Here is a 23,348-nt window from a genome sequence, read left to right on the forward strand (position 1 = left end):
GAGTTGTCATGAATTGGAACAGTCTGGCGAGTGATGTAATGGAGGCAGGAGCCATACACGGCTTTAAGAGGAGGTTCGATAAACCTCATGGAGCGAAAATCACACATGACCCTCTAACCCACAGGACCACGCAATCCTACAAAAATCAAGCACCCAGCAGAGCTGGGTATTTTACCTTGATCCTAGGACATACGGTGGTGTGGGTGCCTCTGAGCTGATTTCATTCTAATCCCGTTTGGTGTACTAGTCTTCACGAGCAGTATTTCATATTGTAACCACGAACGAGTGGCACTGAATCAGTAACAATAATTCGACTAGCCGAGGATTCGAACCCATGTCGTTTTGGCCCGCCTCATGGTGAGCGAAAATGACACATGACGCTCTAACCCACAGGACCACGCAATCCTAGCAAAATCAAGCACCCAGAAGAGCTAGGTGTTTCATCTTGTGTGATTTTCACTCACCAAGGGGCAGGCCAAAACAACATGGGTTCGCATATATATATATATATATATATATATATATATATATATATATATATATATATATATATATATATATATATATATATATATATATATATATATATATATATATATATATATATATATATATATATATATATATATATATACATGTATGTATATTAATATCATGCAGTATAGGTAAAACTGGTCAGTTAGCAAGAACTCATTTAAAATTAAGTCCTTTCTAAAATTTTCTCCTATACATTGAAAGATATATTTTTTTCATTTATGTTAGTATAAAAATTAATGATTTTGTACTTAAAGAACCCTGGAAAACTTACTTAACTTTATTATAACAAGCGCAATTTAATTTAGCCTTATCCAGCTAAATATATATGATTTTATAATAGTTTCATAATAAACACAGTAAAATATATTTTTTTCGTCAGGTTCAGAATGAATTTTGTGAAGTTATTACATACACAAATTTTCGCTTACCTTATTCGGCAGGAAGAGCGTTGTTATTTAAGTCAAAATCGCAAGTTTTACCAATTAGTGCCGAGTGACCTACATGGTCTGTCTGCTTCGTAAATGTCGTAACTGCTACAACTCAGTCACAATCCCTTTATAAAAAGAGGCATGTATAATCTTACCTCACACCTAACCATCTTCCAAAACTGCTAAAACCGGTCATCAGTTCCGCCACTTGCCCCAAAAATACGACCCCGAAAGCAGTAATACACTATGATGGTAATTTAAAGCAGCACGAAATGAAGCTATTTTTTCATCATTTAAATACAGTCGGCAATTTTCACGCCAATATAATAGATATTCATAGAGGTGGTTCAAGAATCCTCAGCAACACACTATCATCCGAATTGTGGCTTCCGTTTTCATCTGAAATTTGGATGGAAACTATGTCAAGAACTTTTTTTTCATAGTTGAGCAGTGTGGGATTTATCAAGCCCTAATATTAAGTACTGTAATACACTGCCAGTTTGAAACTAAGCAATCTGTAACCACTCTAAATGTGAAATTAGGATATTACATGTCACTCGAAAACTAGCAAGGAACTTATATATCTGTCTTTTACCCCTGTATGAGCACCTTTTCAAAAAGTATATTTCCATACAGTGAGTACCCACTAACATTGCTACACCGCAGTCATCAGTGTACTACTTGACACTACTACTACATCATCGCACTAATATCACTTCAACACCACCTCATCATTCACACCATAACTCGCAATACCGCCACTAATAACTACCCGTCATTACGGCGACTACAACGCTTTGCGATTGAGGGGCGTAAGTTATTTTTTTTAGATCTTATGGATTTTACTCTGAAGGGTTGCTTGCTTTCTATTCGTCAAGTGACCAAGCTGAAGGAAAAACCATTAATTAAAAAAAAAATGGATTGCCTAGTGTTTCCCCGTAGCCTACCTGGAATCCATGCGTGTACCGTGAATAACAAGACTACCCGGCGTGTTCCTGTGTGCATCCTTAGAAACTTAACTGCAGATATAAATGTTCGTCAGGTAGCGTTTTGCCGCACTGTACGCGACGCAGACCTTGATATCTGGATGCTGATATAATGACGAGCATCAGCTTGCCCACAGGACCGTAAAGTTTGCCACTGACCGGAAAGCCATTTTGCTTAAGCGTGTGACGTGTTTTGGGTTTAAAGGTTTTCCTTAATTACGCAAATTTAAACAACGCGGGCGGTATTAAAGTATGTATTTGATGGAAAATAAAAACTAAGATGCATATGAGCTTGAGAATACTGAATAATTCATACTAGGGATAGGATAATACCAATTTTTTTTCCCGATACCGATATCATAAAAAATAGCCAGTACCCAATACAGTACCATCAAAAATTAAACAGTACCCTCCGATACTGATACCGTTACTTGGGCCCACCCCTATTCCATACAGATTCAGCATTTTCCGTGAATTAAGAGATACGGCTATTCACACGGACGATACGGGAGCTTGACCCATGATCAGTCTCCACAAGGGCTTAGAATGTTATTAGTGTCGAAGGCAAATTGGGGACCCCAGTAAAGAATAAGGATTTTGAAGCGATGGTTGCTGTATGGAGTGTGCTCTGTTGACTGAAGTCAGTTCATTTGCAACAACCATATTGGACGTCCAGCCATCGAAATTGTGTTCATAATATTATGCTTCCGAGCACTGTTTCCTCAACCTGCTGCTGCTGTTCAGCTAAGAGTGAGCTGGTAACTGGGTGTTAGCAGACTGGTGTGGGTCGCTTCCTGGCGGAGAGAATTAAAGGATCCCAGTGGAAATAAGCCAGTTTTATTATATGGCTTTATTGAGTTATCCAAGGTTACTAATCCTCGGGAGTTAACGATCCGGACCAAATATTTTTCTTTATTACGACTGAAGGACTAGGCAAAAATGTTGTCTTTAATAAAGGTCATAATTGTATGTACGTATGTCTCCGTTCAATCAGTATTAGCGTATCTCCCCCACTAGAGGGTCCTTGATGCTAGTGTCTTGATTTCCTCTTCCTTTGATCGAACCTGATTGTTTCAGGTCTCCCAGGCGCTGTATTACCACTAGGGGTTTATTGCTTCCATGAAATAATATTAAAATATTAGTAGTAGTAGCAGCACTATTATTAGTAGTAGTAATATTTATTGATATTATTAGTAATTATCATTTAGTAGTATTTATTATTAAATTCTTAATAGCATCTGTCTTACCAAAGGGCCTACCGTAGGGTCCCCCGCCATAGGGGTAAAAGCACCAGTAAATGGGTCATTAAATGGCGTGTCCCGTGTCAGGTAATTTTCTTTGACAAATGCAACGGCAATATACCACTAAGCCTGCAAGGATCATATAGCTCGTGGAGAATGCGTCCAGTTGGAGATAATTCTGTTTAATCAAAGGAAAGGAAAAGCTGATCTAATTCCTTTGAGCAAAATTTCTGTACCAGCATCAAGGCATATACATCCCCCTCTCCCATAGAAAGGCCGAGCAGAACGAGACGTATGGGCAAGTCACGTTACACTTGATGCTTCTGTTCATGTAGCAGGAAATAGGTACCTGAGTGTTAGTAGACTTGTGGGTCGCATTCTGGAGGAGCTGCACGGTAATTTTGAGTCAGGCTTGGAAATGATCCGAAGTGAAAAACGGACGTGTAAAATGGAACTTTTAATAAAGGTCTATGAGATTGTTTAGTAGGGCACCGAAGTAGGCTGGACAGTTATCATGACTAGACAAACTTCAGTGTGAAGGAGGCCCCGTTTATGACAGTGAACGAGTCTAGTGTGACTAACGCATAGCTGCGGCTGAAGTATCTCACACTCGACAATGAAGTGAGAACGACCAAAAGCCCAGGCATGCCCTCACATGTAAAACCTCAGTAGCATACTTGTGCCTCAGTGATTTTTAAGTCACAGTGGTGAATATGTCCAAAGAAAGTGACGAGCCCATTGGGCCCTGCCAGTTTGCAAAACAGTTAGTTATACAAGTTTCGGCAGGAAGTGACTGGAACTCTTTCCACAGATTTAACAGGAGTCGTCTTCTGAGACAATTCTCTCAACTAGGAATAGGTCACATTCTTCGTACCCACTGGTACTTTCTTGCTTAGGATCGTGCGCTCTGCCACTTGCATCGTGCTGCTGTTACCTAAAACTTTACTGTGTAGTGGATTTCGGCCTTTTAGTCTATGATTGATTTTTTTCTTGCGCGTGTGTGTTTGTTTATCACGTATAATAATATGGCATTTTTGTTTGTAGAAAGCATTGAATGGCTACTTAGTTCAGATCTTCAAAATCTGCGGCTTCATTCTTCCCCTTTTCTGCTCTTCCCAACATTTCGCGTGTATTCCAGTACCTTAGAAAATAAAAGTATGAATGTTGCAGTTCGGTGGATCATTACGTAAGTCCGTGCACTTCCAGAAACAGCTAGGGAATAAGCGAGAGGGAATACATTGTCTTTGAGTCGATGTGTTTGTTTTTCACGTATGTAAAAGTTATAATAATTAGGAATCGATAATAAAAAGTAACAATAATAATGATAGTTGTGTTGCAGGTGATGGTTAGTGATCGGTAGTAGCTGTAGGTTAAGGGATGTTTGTAGTCGCACCAGTTGTAGTACAGTTGTAGCAATTGTATTATAGTGTTTTATTTATAGGTTTAGTTGTAGTTGTAGCACTGTAGTAGTAATAGTAGTGATTATTGTGACAACACTTGTACCACAGGGCTAATAATTACTTCACAATGTCAACCTGTGCTCTCATTATATATCGTCTGTTACATAACAGTCTTAGAAACCAAAATTTGTTTTCGTTACCCCAACATTTAACAGAAAAATTACGCACAGTTAACAGTCGGTAACCAAATTACATAAATTTCGAGGAGGATATTGACACCGTCGATACATAAATTGTAGGAAACCAGTGCTGTAATGTAGTTAAAATTTCAAATGTCAGAAAATACCATTGAAACTCGAAAAAATGCATTTTTTTTATGATAACGGATAAATTAATAATAAGTTGGTAAGTTACTACTTAATAATACTATATGATAAGTATGGGTTTATTTAGAAGAGTACATAAACATACGTATTTTCCACGAGTCGCAAGGGAAGAGTTGAAACTTAGGGAGGGAGGGGGGAGGGGGGAGACTGACACAATATTCGCTACCGGAATACATGCCCTCGTTCTAAAAAAAAAAAAAAAAACGTACCGTTATGTTTCCTGCGTAGTAAGTGTATGTTATCATTTTTATTTATATATTTTATCTAAGTATTATTATTTTCAGTATCATTATTATTACTATTATTATTACATTTTCATTAATTTTGTTGTTATATTTCATATAATGTTTCATAGTGTTTCTTTCAATAGCTTGTGACATCACAGGAGTCACGTGACCAACGTTTCTACCACTGTTGTCCCTTGATACTTCCTCTTACACCACCCACCTACCACCACCCACGACCCCCACCAGCCACCACCCATGTCACCACCCACGTCCTCCCACACGCCCACACCAACCACCACCCATGTCCCCACCCACGCCCCCTACCCACCACCACCCATGTCCCCACCCACGCCCCTACCCACCACCACCCACGCCCTCACCCATATCCCAACCCACTACCCACGCCCTCACCCACCACCATCCATGTCCCCATCGATCACCACCCACGCCCTCACCCATGCCCCCACCCATGCCCCCACCCCCTACCACTTCTACCAGCACCATCACCTTCACAACTACACTTCAGATGACAGTCGACTGAGGGTTGGGCACACATGTCACCTGTAGTCACCTGTTTGGAGCTGCACCTGACCGGCTGCCTGTAGCTTGTAGCGTCATGCACTTGACAGTGAACACATTTTATCTGTGACAGTGACCTAAACCTTTTCATTTTCGTCATGTTTTTTATAATTACCTGATGCTGTTTAATTTCACCGGGTTTAATAGTATTTATTTTATATTGTGTGTTTTATTTATTTATTTATTTATGTCTTTGCAAATAGTACATTGAGATTATGTATTTACAATAGTGGGTTGCAATGCAAAGACAGCCTCTATTATGCCTAGACATTATGGACCGACTTAACATTATTGGCTTACAGACTACTTAACACTAGGAATTATATCATAGTTGTACAGTACAGTATTAATTATATCATAGTTGTACAGTAGGTTATTAATTATAAGTGAGTCTAATTTATATAAGACAAAAGATATATTCATATATTCAGAAATGCTTTTTGTGAAAACAATGATTCAGTTATATTCCTGTCAACAATGGATAAAAGGTTCAAAAGTAATTGTTGAAATTATGATATGGGAATACGTATTGAGTATGTGAGTACTGAGTATTTAGCATTCAGTCTAGGGTGATTAAGTGGCTTTTAAGAAGAGTCTTAAATTGATTTTCAGACCGGGTTACTTTAGTTTCTTCTGGTAATGAATTCCATATTTTGGGGCCCTTTATATGCATAGAGTTTTTACACAGTGTGATATGGACACGAGGTACATCAAAAAGAGATCTGTGTCTTGTGTTATGGTCATGTGTCCTGTTAACGTTGGTGAGGAGAAGTTTGAGTGGAGGGTTTATATTTGCGTGTATTGCTCTTTGTATGTAGTAGGCACATGAGTAAGTATGGATGTTCTTAATGGTGAGCAGATTTAGACTTTTGAAAATTGGTGGAGTATGCTGGCGGGAGTGGGAATTTGTTATTCTTACTGCTGCCTTTTGTTGGGTTATTAGAGGTCTTAGGTGATTTAATGTAGTTGACCCCCATGCACAAATTCCATAAGTGAGATAAGGGTATATGAGTGAATGATACAGTGCCAGGAGAGCTGATTGTGGAACGTAGTACCTTATCTTTGATAGTATGCCTACAGTCTTAGAGATTTTCTTGGTGATTTGTTGTATATGTGTCTGGAACTTAAGGCTACTGTCAAGGTGGATATCTAGGAATTTTCCCTCTGTAAGTCTTGTGACTGATGATCCGTTTAGCGTTATGTTAAGTGGAACATTTGCAGCTTTGTTTCCAAACTGAATGGAATAGGTTTTATCAGTATTCAGGGTAAGCTTATTGGTCATCATCCAGGCAGATTTTTTTCTGCAATTCGGCATTGACAGTGTTGGCTAGTAATTTTTGTTTGTTTATTTTCTCTTTGGTTTTGTTGTATTTATGTTTTTATTGCCAAGAGTGTTGAATGATCTACACGGTCAAAGAAATATTCAGATTCCTAAACTACTTTCCTGCCATCACCACTAACTTCATTACTCCAACCTTCACCACAATTATATCATCCCCTATCACCACCACCACCACCACCACCACCATCTCCACCATCTCCACCACCACCACCACCTAAAGTCAGTGCCGGATCAGCCGGGCTGTGGCTCGTACGTTGGACTGCGTGCGGCCAGCAGTAACAGCCTAGTTGATCAGGCCCTGATCCATCGGGAGGCCTGGTCATGGACCGGGCCGCGGGGGCGTTGATCCCCGGAATAACCTCCAGGTAACCACTACTACTTACATTATTATCCCCACAACTATTAACACTCGTACTACCACCATTTTCTGCACAACTGTAATCACCAGCATTGCAAATATAAGCAACTTCATCACCACAACCTCAGTAAAGACCATTTAAGGTTTTGCAATGACCTACTCTTCAAGACTCTTCAATTATGGAAGATCTAAGCCTTGCTGTTTTTCTGGTACATACATTACAGAATGCCCCGGTTACATGGTCTTGTACTTTACAGCATACCCTGGGCACATGGTCTTGTAACTCATAGTTGTCATAGTTTGTGGGCCCTAGATTCAGCTGGTCGTGGTATGGAGGCTGTGAGAGTATCCCAGACTGGCGTCAGTGGTGCAGTGTTGGTCGTTCGATGCTGCTGATGAATTACCTGCATGTTTTGGTTGAATTTACTGCTCCAATTTACTGGATGCTGTAGAAGAGGATGAGAATGTTGAAAGACGATCCGAGGGGCCATGTCACTAGTATTCCACTAGTATACGACGGGTAGTAGATATAAACCATACTTCCAGTCAGAACTGGAAGTATGGTTTATATCTGCTACCCGTCGTATTGAAAGCTATTATGTGAAAGCCAAACTTATAGGAGTGTAACTTATGGAAAAGTTTAAATAATGGAATCTTCGTGGTACTCATTGTCTTGGTTATCTTGTTAGTTTCCAAGATACTACTCTGGATGTACAGGTTTCTCACAGATGTTTACAAATACTGTTTTTACCTTTCTCCTCTACGTTTTAAAATTCTTCCATTTACCCCTTTCATATACGTACTTCAAGAATTCCCTTGCATTCATTGGCTTTATTGTTTAAACATTTTCAAGCCTACTTTTATGCTACCATTATGTACAGTGATTTCTTCAATTTATTCTGCTTGAGTGATATACTCTGTCTTTTCTGATAGCACTTTTCAAATGTAATTGCCTCCCTATGTTCGTATTTTCATGCAGAATTAGGCTCCCGTCAGGCCGCTGCTGCTTATATTGCTAACATTTCCGTCTCATCTTTCGTCATTGATTTAAGTACCAAATTTTCAATTCTTCTGACCACACTTTCTCTGTATTTACAACTTTCTCAGTGTTGGTTTGTCACATTTATTAAACACAGCAGGGTCGTGTTTGTTGACTCCTTGGTTATTTCTGTGTCTTATCAGCAGTGAAATTTAGTCAACAAACCTGAGTCAGCACTTGAGAATGGATGGTAACATTGCTGTTGTGTTGCTTGTGAAGATACTTCAGTAAACAGGGTATATAGAGGTGTACATGTACGCACGTACACACAATAAAGAGGCAGAGCCAGGAGCTATGAATCGACTCCTGCAACCAGAATTAGGTGAGTACACATACACACACAGCACTTATTTTAGTCCATACAGTATCTTTAAATACTAGTGTGCAGGTAAAACAAAAAAAAAAGACCAGATTGGTTTACTTGTAGTTTATAGGCTTCAATCGAAACCATTTTGCATAGTCACACCTGGGCTGCCAGTCGTTCTCACTCCGTCATTGTTGAATGTGGATCTGTTGATGCGCGGTTGTGCTTTTGTCACCCATAGTCATAAACGGGGTCCTTTCTTCATACTGAGGTTTGTCAAGTCATGGTAACTGTCTAGCTTACATTAGTGCCATACTAGATTAAATCTCTTTGACCTCCTTTATTATAAGGCTCACTTTACATATTTTAGTAATTAACCAACATCGGTTTATTTCTAAGCCTGACTCGGTTATCCTTCCGCCTCCACAACGGTCTACAAACACTACGGTGTTTATTACTGCTAGATGAACATGGGCAGCAAGTGTAACGTGACTTGCCCATTCATCTCAACCCTGTCCGGCCCTTCAAAGGGGGGATTGGAGTTTCGGGGGTAATGTGCCTTTGCTGGTGAAGATCTGCACCAAGGAATTAAAGCTGAACTCCCCTTCCTCGCATCCAACCAGATTATCTCTGACTTCCGTTCCCCAGGCTTTGTATGAGCCTTACAGGTTTGGCGCTTCCATACGAATTTGATGTTTTCCTGTGTATCCTGCATCTATTTTTTACTTTTGATATGCACCACGCTCCGTAGTGCAGCGCTGCATGACCCTCACGGGTTTAGCGGTATTGTTGTATTCCATAGGTTCCCAAAGGATTTAGACCAGAAAGATTAACTTCTACGGTGAGGGGGAAAAACTGGTGGCTAAAGTTCTCGCTTCACACGGCGTGGATCTGCGTTCGATTCCCAGCGAGGGTAGAAACATTGGACGTGTTTCTTTACACCGGTTGTCTCTGTTCACTCATCAGTAAAATGGGTATCTGGGTGTTAGTGGACTGGTGTGGGTCGCATCCTGGGACAATGACCTAATTTTCCGAAATGCTCTGCATAAGCTGCTTTCTGTATAGTAGTGTCATTAATGTCAGCTAGACCTGTATACCTTGTACATGTACTTGTAGTAAATAAAGATATTATTATTATTATTATTATTATTATTATTATTATTATTATTATGATTATTATTATTATTATAGACTACAGTCGTCTGTATAGCGAACATTTATTTTCACAAAAAAGCAAAACTAAAAAAAATAGAATTAATATATTGACAGCTGGAATAATAAAAATTTATTACCTAAAATGGTTTTACTTTGAGTTTTGATAATACTTTGTTATATTGAGGAAACAGGTGAAGGTGATTAATGTTGTCTGGTTTAAGACGTTGTGGTATTCTGGGACCTGACATCAGACTGCTTTCACATACACTTATATAATGCCTCATATAATTCACATACTTTATATAACACCAGTAAGTATTGTTAACATTAGACTTATAAATAAGTATTTATATCAAACCTTAACTGGTATTCTAGAATAATGTTGATTTGTGTGAAAGTCTGTTAAGTTCTCATATGTATATTAATGACACTTAAAGCCAAATAATTATAATTATATGAGCATGACGCTGTGGAAATGTGTCAGTAATGAAAAATAATGTTATATAATGAAACATTATTAAAATTTTGAAAGTTATTGTACACGACAGTAAGTTTCTCAGGCTTGGAAAATATTGACGAAGCATTGATTGTATAGTATGGATTCTATATAACATTTTATCCACTCATGGAGAAACTTTTCCTTAATAAAATATAGTGATCAGTGAATACGGGTTTTTTACTGATAACATTTCACCCATCATTCTTCTGTCGCTGTAGAACTTACGGGTTTAGCGTTATTTTGGGAAGGTGAGGGACCTGACGCGTGCCATTGACTCTATCTCTCTCTCTCTCTCTCTCTCTCTCTCTCTCTCTCTCTCTCTCTCTCTCTCTCTCTCTCTCTCTCTCTCTCTCTCTCTCTCTCTCTCTCTCTCTCTCTCTCTCTCTCTCTCTCTCTCTCTCTCTCTCTCTCTCTCTCTCTCTCTCTCTCTCTCTCTCTCTCTCTCTCTCTCTCTCTCTCTCTCTCTCTCTCTCTCTCTCTCTCTCTCTCTCTCTCTCTCTCTCTCTCTCTCTCTCTCTCTCTCTCTCTCTCTCTCTCTCTCTCTCTCTCTCTCTCTCTCTCTCTCTCTCTCTCTCTCTTCTCTCTCTCTCTCTCTCTCTCTCTCTCTCTCTCTCTCTCTCTCTCTCGCTCTCTCTCTTCTCTTCTCTCTCTCTCTCTCTCTCTCTCCCTCTCTCTCTCACTCTCTATATATATATATATATATATATATATATATATATATATATATATATGTCGTGCCGAATATGTAAAACTGGTCAGTTAGCAAGAACTCATTTAAAATTAAGTCCTCTCTGAAATTTTCTCTTATACGTTTAAAGATATATTTTTCATTAATGTTAATGTAATTTTTTTTAATTTTGCACCAAAAGAATCTTAGAAAACTTACCTAACCTTATTATGACAAGAACAATTTATTTTAGCCTAACCCAACTAAATATATTTTAGATTTGTTTACAATAATTTAATACTAAACAAACACAGTGAAATATATTTTTTTCGTTAGGTTCAGAATGATTTTGGCGAAATTATTGCATACACAAATTTTCACTTGTCTTATATGGCAAGATGAGCGTTGCTATTTAAGCCAAGATCGCAAATTCTGCCTATTCGGCACGACATATATATATATATATATATATATATATATATATATATATATATATATATATATATATATATATATATATATATATATACAAACATGGTAAACACCGATGCTGGTGAAGGGGGTCTTGATCCCAGGAATTTGAGGTAATCTGCTGTTCTCGATTCAAAGCGCTGAAATTATTTCACATTACCCTGTATGACTATGTACATGGGTAAGCCTAGTTACTGACGACTACTTTAGTCTAGCTATAATTATAGCTAGACTATAATTATAACTGATTATAAACAGTTATAATTATAATGTAATAGTCTTTCCCTTCACTACCTATATTTACATTTCGCAGTATTTTAGCGTTTTTTCCAGTGTTTTTAGTTAATTTATTTTTTCAACTAAAATTTTTTTTCGGATAAAAAAATATTTAGAGTAAAAGTGTAATTTTGCGGGTTTTAGTGAATATTTCATATTTACTGCCACCTTGAAAAAAAGTGGGCAAGCAATTACAGTGACATGCAAATAACCCTACATAGATATCTGTGAGGTAGGGTGAAAATAATTTTTTGTTTATAGTTCTGCTACAGGTATCACCACAACCACTGTTAACACCACCCTCACCATTATCATCATCAGACCACTACTACAACCCATTACTAGTACTGTCACCACTAACACTATTGCTATCACCACCTAACCACTACTACTGCAATCATTCCACCACTACTATCATGTTCCGGAGGCTCACCACCGCTAGTACTACTACTACTACACACTAGGTTGTTCTCTACCATTGTTACTGTCACCACCCCACCACTAATACTGCTACCATATATATATATATATATATATGTGTGTGTATATATATATATATATATATATATATATATATATATATATATATATATATATATATATATATATATATATATATATATATATATATATATATCATGTATAATCTCGAATTTACTTTGCACACAAATATTACGCATATTAAGAAAGACAAACATATTGATTTCAACATCTGTTTTTTCTCCCATCAGAGGCAGTCTGGAGAAGTGGGTGCGACTCCAAAACAGGGCGCAGCGCCCTTCACAGTCAAAGTGGATATGACAGTAAAAGCCATGGTTCCGTCTCTCCTCTTCTTCCACTACTGTTGCTGCTGCTGGTTAAGTCTTGTACAGGTAGGTTCTTTATCTGATTTGTTAAACTATTATTATCTGTATTTCTTATGATTCGATCTGTTTACCGCTACCCACGCTTGCTTTGGGAAACAAGAACTTAGTTATCTACTGGTAACGGGCAACAAAAATTGATGTATCTGTTGGCCTGGCCCTGACACTGAGTGGAACGTACACATAGGAGGCAGAGACTGGCTGTTGTCTACCTGGAGTTTACCTGGAGAGAGTTTCGGGGGTCAACGCCCCCGCGGCCCGGTCTGTGACCAGGCCTCCTGGTGGATCAGCGCCTGATCAACCAGGCTGTTGCTGCTGACTGCACGCAAACCAACGTACGAGCCACAGCCCGGCTGATCAGGAACTGACTTTAGGTGCTTGTCCAGTGCCAGCTTGAAGACTGCCAGGGGTCTGTTGGTAATCCCCCTTATGTGTGCTGGGAGGCAGTTGAACAGTCTCGGGCCCCTGACACTTATTGTATGGTCTCTTAACGTGCTAGTGACACCCCTGCTTTTCATTGGGGGGATGGTGCATCGTCTGCCAAGTCTTTTGCTTTCGTAGTGAGTGATTTTCGTGTGCAAGTTCGGTACTAGTCCCTCTAGGATTTTCCAGGTGTATATAATCATGTATCTCTCCCTCCTGCGTTCCAGGGAATACAGGTTTAGAAACCTCAAGCGCTCCCAGTAATTGAGGTGTTTTATCTCCGTTATGCGCGCCGTGAAAGTTCTCTGTACATTTTCTAGGTCGGCAATTTCACCTGCCTTGAAAGGTGCTGTTAGAGTGCAGCAATATTCCAGCCTAGATAGAACAAGTGACCTGAAGAATGTCATCATTGGCTTGGCCTCCCTAGTTTTGAAGGTTCTCATTATCCATCCTGTCATTTTTCTAGCAGATGCAATTGATACAATGTTATGGTCCTTGAAGGTGAGATCCTCCGACATAATCACTCCCAGGTCTTTGACGTTGGTGTTTCGCTCTATTTTGTGACCAGAATTTGTTTTGTACTCTGATGAAGATTTAATTTCCTCATGTTTACCATATCTGAGTAATTGAAATTTCTCATCGTTGAACTTCATATTGTTTTCTGCAGCCCACTGAAAGATTTGGTTGATGTCCGCCTGGAGCCTTGCAGTGTCTGCAATGGAAGACACTGTCATGCAGATTCGGGTGTCATCTGCAAAGGAAGACACGGTGCTGTGGCTGACATCCTTGTCTATGTCGGATATGAGGATGAGGAACAAGATGGGAGCTAGTACTGTGCCTTGTGGAACAGAGCTTTTCACCGTAGCTGCCTCGGACTTTACTCTGTTGACGACTACTCTCTGTGTTCTGTTAGTGAGGAAATTATAGATCCATCGACCGACTTTTCCTGTTATTCCTTTAGCGCGCATTTTGTGCGCTATTACGCCATGGTCACACTTGTCGAAGGCTTTTGCAAAGTCTGTATATATTACATCTGCATTCTTTTTGTCTTCTAGTGCATTTAGGACCTTGTCGTAGTGATCCAGTAGTTGAGACAGACAGGAGCGACCTGTTCTAAACCCATGTTGCCCTGGGTTGTGTAACTGATGGGTTTCTAGATGGGTGGTGATCTTGCTTCTTAGGACCCTTTCAAAGATTTTTATGATATGGGATGTTAGTGCTATTGGTCTGTAGTTCTTTGCTGTTGCTTTACTGCCCCCTTTGTGGAGTGGGGCTATGTCTGTTGTTTTTAGTAACTGAGGGACGACCCCCGTGTCCATGCTCCCTCTCCATAGGATGGAAAAAGCTCGTGATAGGGGCTTCTTGCAGTTCTTGATGAACACAGAGTTCCATGAGTCTGGCCCTGGGGCAGAGTGCATGGGCATGTCATTTATCGCCTGTTCGAAGTCATTTGGCGTCAGGATAACATCGGATAGGCTTGTGTTAATCAAATTTTGTGGCTCTCTCATAAAAAATTCATTTTGATCTTCGACTCTCAGTCTGGTCAGCGGCTTGCTAAAAACTGAGTCATATTGGGACTTGAGTAGCTCACTCATTTCCTTGTTGTCATCTGTGTAGGACCCATCTTGTTTAAGTAGGGGCCCAATACTGGGCGTTGTTCTCGATTTTGATTTGGCATAGGAGAAGAAATACTTTGGGTTTCTTTCGATTTCATTTATAGCTTTTAGTTCTTCCCGCGATTCCTGACTCCTAAAGGATTCTTTTAGCTTAAGTTCGATGCTTGCTATTTCTCTGACCAGTGTCTCCCTGCGCATTTCAGATATATTGACCTCTTTTAGCCGCTCTGTTATTCTTTTCCGTCGCCTGTAAAGGGAGCGCCTGTCTCTTTCTATTTTACATCTACTCCTCCTTTTTCTTAGAGGAATAAGCCTTGTGCATACATCGAGTGCCACCGAGTTAATCTGTTCTAGGCATAAGTTTGGGTCTGTGTTGCTTAGTATATCTTCCCAGCTTATATCGGTTAGGACTTGGTTTACTTGGTCCCACTTTATGTTTTTGTTATTGAAGTTGAATTTGGTGAATGCTCCCTCGTGACTAGTCTCATTTTGTCGGTCTGGGGCTCCTCGCATACAAGTCTGAACCTCAATTATGTTGTGATCTGAGTATATTGTTTTTGATATGGTGACATTTCTTATCAGATCATCATTGTTAGTGAATATGAGGTCTAGTGTATTCTCCAGTCTAGTAGGCTCTATTATTTGCTGGTTTAAATTGAATTTTGTGCAGAGATTTAAAAGCTCGTGTGAGTGTGAGTTTTCATCAGAGCTGCCTCCTGGTGTTATTACTGCAACAATATTATTTGCTATATTCCTCCATTTTAGGTGCCTTAAGTTGAAATCCCCCAGGAGCAAGATGTTGGGTGCAGGAGCTGGAAAATTTTCCAGACAGTGGTCAATTTTTAACAGCTGTTCCTGGAATTGCTGGGATGTTGCATCCGGAGGCTTGTAGACTACCACAATGACTAGGTTTTGGTTCTCGACCTTTACTGCTAAAACTTCCACTACGTCATTTGAGGCATTAAGCAGTTCTGTGCAAACAAGTGACTCTGCAATGTACAATGTACCGGTCTAGTGCCGACATGGATGAGTTAGGGATATAACGGGACAACCATTCTCTTCCACGTGTCACGGTAGGCTTAGCACTGAGTAAAAATTAAATACATACAACAATAAACAATTAAGACTTACCCAGTAATACAAATCACTAAAGAGTGTATATATGAAGCTTGACTAGGTATACAACACACAGATAAAAACTGTTAACTAATGTTTAAACTATCACGAAATAAAAACCCAAGTACACGAGATCCTGATTTATCAACTACTGTCCTATAGATGTTACTTTATCTTAGTGTTAATTATCTTAACAAAAGAAGAGAGGCAGACGACATATTAATAGACTGTATGAATGCATTCTTCACACTGCCCTATCAGCGTGAAACAACAGCTTGAAGAACAGGCAGGAGTGCCAGGGAAAAAGTGCTTCAGTGGCTCTCAGGAATATTTGGAACTATTTGGCTAAATAATGAGTGGGGTACCTCTACGATCAGTATTAGGGCCCATACTCTGTGATATATGTAAAGGTCATACCAGAAGACAGATTTATGTTCCATTGTGAACGATGCATAGATGAATTAATATGATTGGAGGATACATACACAAACCGAAAGAAGTTTTAGACAAACTGCAAATCTGGTCAAACAATTGTTTTTTTGTAGTTTAACTTCCATCCAGACTTGATGTTGATGTTAGGTGGAATAACCAAGAGTAGAGGTGTAATAAAATGAACTTAACAGAACCTCGCATTATTGGGAAAGATAAAGAATTAGGGGATATATGATCACAATATCCTATATACACTTCGAGGCACTGACAGGGTGGACAGGGAGACAAATGAGAGAGACAGGAATAAGGGAATATAAATGGATGGTGAGAACCAGATTAGCCACACGTATGTTAGGAAATAATCAATTTAAAAGTAACAGGAAAAGTGAAATGAGATGGATGAACATTTAGAGTTGCATACAGACTTTTAAGATTATATGACAGGACCCAAGAAGCTAGGAATAATGTCAAACAGTTGTTTAGGGACCCCACTGGAAATAAGTTACATTATTTGACTTTATTGGGTTATTCTACGTTAATTCTACATAGTTTTTTTTTTATTATTTTTTTAAAGATTCGCCGGTATTCTCCCGGCCCGGGCTTTTGCCAAGTGGTGGCCCGGCCTTGGCTCCCTGTCTAGGGAGTGTCTGAGACCTAAGTCTCCAATGGGAGGAGGCACAAGTACCCCCTCATCTTAGGGACCAACTGTCCCCAGGCCTAGCCACATTCCCCGCTCTCACGGGGCTCGTAGGGAGAAGCTAGGCCTCTCAGGTCTGCCATCCCCGCCCCAAGGGGGCTAATGGGAATGGCAGGCTTGTGAGCTTCAAGCTCTGGCTCAGGCACCTACCCTTTTCTACATAGTGTGCTTTTATGTGCCCATAACACCAGTGTGTCCTCAAAAGACTGTAAAAAAATAAACTATATTAGGTATACAAAGCCTAAAAGAAAACTTAAGTCTCTCTTCAGTCTCAACGCCAAAGAATTAAAACGATTTAAAATTGAAGTTCACAATTAGTACATATTATTTTTAATAAATGAAGCAGATAAATATATACTTGTTTCTCGCAAAGTTCGTTGATTTCAATCTTGAGTTTTGTTTCCAGGCCGCTGACGACACCTGCCTTTCATTTATTTTTGTTGTTTACAACGCCCCATTTCATCCGTGACGTCTTACAAAGTTAACTTTGTAAGACGTCACGGATGAAACTATTGTATTAGATTTTTTTTATAATTTTTTCACCGGAAGGGAAGTATTTTTTCGTCAGGGACAAAAGTTACTGGTGGCAGCAGCTGTGTCGCGGCGACGCCTCGGACATGTCTGCCAGTAGATTTAATTCTCGTCAATTTTTTGTTCAGGAAACATTATTTTTTAGCGATATTAGATTCATTCTTCTCCCATTATGTGGCTATTATGATCTGTATGATAGGTTACAAGACGAAAGCAGAAACTAGCAATAGGAAACGTGATATCCGAAGATTGCAGGTTCGTGTCCTGTCACGGTCGACATTCAACTGGTTAGTGGCCCGGTGGTCTGGTGGCTAAAGCTCCCGCTTCACACACGGAGGGCCCGGGTTCGATTCCCGGCGGGTGGAAATTCCGACACGTTTCCTTACACCTATTGTCCTGTTCACCTAGCAGCAAATAGGTACCTGGTTGTTAGTCGACTGGTGTGGGTCGCATCCTGGGGGACAAGATTAAGGACCCCAATGGAAATAAGTTAGACAGTCCTCGATGACGAACTGACTTTCTTGGGTTATCCTGGGTGGCTAACCCTCCGGGGTTAAAAATCCGAACGAAATCTTATCTTATCTTATACCTATATTGTTGAGTTTTCTCCTTGGAATGTATTGTCTAGGATGATAGGTATTGCCAACATGGTTACATCACCCATTCTTTATCTATTCATGTATTCCAACAATCTTTTTTTTCCGTTTCTCTATCTAACCTCTTACCATTTTTGCCAACCTTATAGTAAAACTAAATAAATATATACAGAACGTTGCACGGAGGTCTTGTACCCAACACCCAGGAACTTCCAGCACAACTCTTTCTTTGTGATATTTATGCATAGCCATTTTTTTTTCTGTGATGAGACTTCCAACAGTCCGATAAGAACAGTGTTATTTAAGAAGACTTTCCCCTATATTATTTTTCTCTCTGTTGTGTGAAGATTCGGATGTTTTACCCGTCATAGTGTCAGTGACTTTTTTAATTAAGTATCCCCGAAGGAGGATCTTTTAAGTGGCTGCCCGAATTTTTATTTCTGGGGTTTTGTTTTTATTTAATTTACAACACGAGAATGTGATGAATGGTTTGAAAAACCGACAAGTTGAAGATTGAGACACTTATGCAGCATATGGGAATCTTTATTCAGTATATAAGCCACGTCTACGGCCCTATGCTGTACATTCTACAAGATTGATGGACTGAACACATCGACTCCAGGTTGAGGGACTGATTACCTCATTCTCCTCCTCTCCTTACGCCTTCCTCTTTGTATTGGACTGATGAAGCCACTGTGTGGCGAAACGTTTCCTGAATAAAGATTCCCATATGCTGCATAAGTGTCTCAATCTTCAACACGAGAATGCTTCTTTTGATCGGCTTCAAATTTTCAGTCGTGGTGTGTCTTCCAGAAAGGAAGGTTTACGTTATTGGGCTGGATAAGTTGTAATTTGAAAATTTTATTAAATAGTGATATTGATTTCCATTCGTTAACTAATGAATACCGCGTATTATCGGAATTAAAATATTAACGCTGATACATTCCTTAATGAGGATGACAATGAATGTAGACTGTTTACCTGGAGTTTACCTGGAGAGAGTTTCGGGGGTCAACGCCCCCGCGGCCCGGTCTGTGACCAGGCCTCCTGGTGGATCAGCCCCTGATCAACCAGGCTGTTGCTGCTGGCTGCACGCAAACCAACGTACGAGCCACAGCCCGGCTGATCAGGAACTGACTTTAGGTGCTTGTCCAGTGCCAGCTTGAAGACTGCCAGGGGTCTGTTGGTAATCCCCCTTATGTGTGCTGGAAGGCAGTTGAACAGTCTCGGGCCCCTGACACTTATTGTATGTTTAGGGGCACATTTGAAATTTTAGTGAAACTTTAAAAAAAAAATTGGATTCGCTGGATTAAGAACAGTTACTAGAGAATGCATTTTCTGATAGATTTCAAACTTTCATTGTTAATGGGAAGCTTAGTTTTCATCTTGAAGTATGTAAATGATATATTTTCAATTTTATTAAACTTGTTTTCACGAAATAACTAGAGAATGTTCTTCTGGTCGGCTTCATAAGAACATAAGAAAGAAGGAACACTGCAACAGGCCTACTGACCCACGCGGAGCAGGTCCATGGCCCCCACCCCCGGATTATCCCAATGACCCACCCAGTCTGGTCATCCCCACTCAAGGATGGAGCACTGTACCAAACCCAGCAGCACAGCTAGTCAGGTCCAACTCACACCCACCCACACCCACTCATGTATTTATCTAACCTATTTTTAAAACTACACAACGTTTTAGCCTCAATAACTGTACTCGGGAGTTTGTTCCACTCATCCACAACTCTATTACCAAACCAGTGCTTTCCTATATCCTTCCTGAATCTGAATTTTTCCAACTTGAGACCATTGCTGCGAGTCCTGGCTTGGCTGGAAATTTTCAGCACACTATTTACATCCCCTTTATTTATTCCTGTTTTCCATTTATACACCTCGATCATATCCCCCCTAATTCTACGCCTTTCGAGAGAGTGCAGTTTCAGGGCCCTTAGTCTATCCTCATAGGGAAGATTTCTGATACATGGGATCATCTTTGTCATCCTCCTTTGTACGTTTTCCAGAGCATTTATATCCATTCTGTAATACGGTGACCAGAACTGAGCAGCATAGTCTAAATGAGGCCTAACCAAGGATATATAGAGTTGAAGAACAACCTGAGGACTTCTATTATTTATACTTCTAGATATGAAGCCAAGAATTCTGTTAGCTTTATTGCGAACACTAATGCACTGTTGTCTTTTTTTTTTTAGATTACTGCTAACCAGAACTCCTAAATCCTTTTCGCAATCGGTAGTATTAAGATCTACATTATTTAGTTTATATATGGCATGGTTATTTAACTGTCCAACATTTAGAACTTTGCATTTGTCAATATTAAACTGCATCTGCCACTTCTCCGACCATTGCGTCAGTCTATTCAAATCATCCTGGAGTGCTCTAATGTCCTCATTAGAATGAATTGGACGTCCTATTTTGGTGTCATCAGCAAATTTGCTTATGTTGCTATTTATTCCCTCATCTATGTCGTTTATGTAAATTGTGAACAACAACGGGCCCAACACTGACCCCTGAGGAACACCGCTTGTGACGTGCCCCCATTCTGATTTCTCCCCATTTATGCAAACTCTCTGCTGTCTATTTGTCAGTCATGCCTCTACCCAGGAAAAAATTTCTCCTCCTATTCCGTGTGCCCTAAGTTTCCTCAATAGCCTCTGGTGTGGAACTCTATCGAAAGCCTTACTGAAGTCCATATACACAATATAAGATAAGATAAGATTTCGTTCGGATTTTTAACCCCGGAGGGTTAGCCACCCAGGATAACCCAAGAAAGTCAGTGCGTCATCGAGGACTGTCTAACTTATTTCCATTGGGGTCCTTAATCTTGTCCCCCAGGATGCGACCCACACCAGTCGACTAACACCCAGGTACCTATTTGCTGCTAGGTGAACAGGACAACAGGTGTAAGGAAACGTGTCGAATGTTTCCACCCGCCGGGAATCGAACCCGGGCCCTCCGTGTGTGAAGCGAGAGCTTTAGCCACCAGGCCACCGGGCCACCCAAACACCTTAGTGAAAAAAGTTAGTAAATTCATAAGACAGGCACGCCCCTTTGTAAAACCGTGTTGAGAATCATTAATCAATCTGTGCCTGTCAAGATGGCTACGAATTGCTTCGGCAATTATTGATTCCATAAATTTTCCCACTATGGAGGTAAGGCTTATTGGTCTATAGTTCGAAGCCAAGGACCTGTCACCTGCCTTGTAAATAGGTATTACATTTGCCATTTTCCACTTATCAGGCACTATGCTGGTATATCTTAATTGACAATATTTTTGTAATGAATTTGGACTGTGTATAGATGTCAGTTTGCCGTTTATATTCTGGAAATTGAGACGCTGGTTTCTGTGTGATAACTCGTAAATGCCTCTTCTGATTCACTTCAAATCTTCAACTACATCAGACTGGATTGCATTCATGGGGGAGCGCTAAACCCGTAAGGGGGTCATACAGCTCTTTGGAGAATGGGAGGCACTCGTGTTAGACACTCGTGTTAGATCCAAGGGAGGGGAGCACAAGTCCTGTTCCTGAGTCCAAGAACTTTTCACCAGTATCAAGGAACCTTCCATACCACGGGTGCGGGTTTGAACCCGCGGTCAGAGAGTCTCAAAACTCCAGACCGTTGCGTTAGCCATTGGACCAGCTAGCTTCAATAAGATTCATCCAATTAGGTATATTTCTACACCATAGGCCCAATGGCTAACGCGACGGTCTGGAGTTTTGAGACTCTCTGTCCGCGGGTTCAAATCCCACCCGTGGTATGGTTCGTTTGCAATCGTGTCATTACGATTTCGTGTCATCAAGGAACCTTCCTTGAAGGGGTAACTACGTCAGAAACTTACACTGCACTATCGCTGGTCGCGTGTATTGAGGCACAGGGGACTGAGGTTATGCCATCCAGGGATACCTTTTTCGGATCGAGCAGTAACAGAAAGACATCTGGCTGTATGTCAGTGTCAGAGGGTTTCTTATGAATTTTCCTGTAAATATCGTATTTATCAGGTGGTTTACTTCACGTCCTGAGAATGTTCCCAGACCAGTGACACTTACGTTAGTCACTGTCCAGTGATGAGTTACTTTCCGCATCTATCATCAAAAGTGCGGCTTTACCGTGCGCTGACCTTGTTACCTCATTCTCTGTCAACCAGCCAGACCTGGCAAATAGCAACATTAAAGAGATATGTTATTGCACATTTTTATTATAATTCTGTCTTTTGTTTAGTTCCGAATCGCGTCTTTATTTATATGTCGTGTCGAATAGGTAAAACTTACGATTTCGGCTTAAATAGCAACACACTTCTTGCCGGATAAGGCAAGCAAAAATTTATGTATGAGACAATTTCGCAAAAATCATTCTGAACCTAACGAAGAAAATATATTTCATCGTGTTTGTTTATTATTAAATTATTGTAAACTTATCTTAAATATATTTAGTTGGATTAGGCTAAATTAAATTGCGCTTGTTATAATAAGCTTAGGTAAGTTTTCTAAGGTTCTTTTGTTACAAAGTTATTAATTTTTACATTAACGTAAATGAAAAAATATATATCTTTAAACGTATAAGAGAAATTTTTAGAAAGGACTTAATTTTGAACGAGTTCTTGCTAATTGACCAATTTTACCTATTCGGCACGACATTATATATATATATATATATATATATATTATATATATATATATTAATATATATATATATATATATATATATATATGTATATATATATATATATATATATATATATATATATATATATATATATATACGTATATATATATATATATATATATATATACGTATATATATATATATATACGTATATATATACGTATATATATATATATATATATATATATATATATATATATATATATATATATATATATATATATATATATATATATATATATATATATATATATATATATATATATATCGGTCCATAGGAGGATTCAAACCTCCACACTGTATCAAAGCGCATAGTGTTTTCGCCACTCAGCCAGATCCTGGGATCTGGTCACTCAGCCAGATCCTGGGATCTGGCCACTCAGCCAGATCCTGGGATCTGGCTGAGTGACCAGAGAGATAATGCTGTGAACTGAAAGATAATGTTTGTTAAAATTTCGCCCGTTTGCGAAATAAGCATATACTAAGAGGAATAAAAT

The 23,348-nt window shown here is 39.5% G+C and overlaps 1 protein-coding gene across 3 annotated transcripts in view; it reads left to right on the forward strand.

Moving 5' to 3' along the window:
* Window positions 1-23,348, forward strand: part of LOC128685581 (A disintegrin and metalloproteinase with thrombospondin motifs adt-1-like) — a 157,775-nt gene that overhangs the window by 32,360 nt on the left and 102,067 nt on the right. For all 3 annotated transcript variants that reach the window (XM_070087998.1, XM_070087999.1, XM_070088000.1), the window contains exon 2: window positions 12,627-12,767. In XM_070087998.1, the coding sequence (XP_069944099.1) occupies window positions 12,693-12,767 (75 nt within the window). In that variant the 5' untranslated portion in view covers window positions 12,627-12,692. The remainder of the gene's footprint in view (window positions 1-12,626; window positions 12,768-23,348) is intronic.

This window comes from Cherax quadricarinatus, chromosome 23 (assembly GCF_038502225.1).
Source record: "Cherax quadricarinatus isolate ZL_2023a chromosome 23, ASM3850222v1, whole genome shotgun sequence".
NCBI lineage: Eukaryota > Metazoa > Arthropoda > Malacostraca > Decapoda > Parastacidae > Cherax > Cherax quadricarinatus.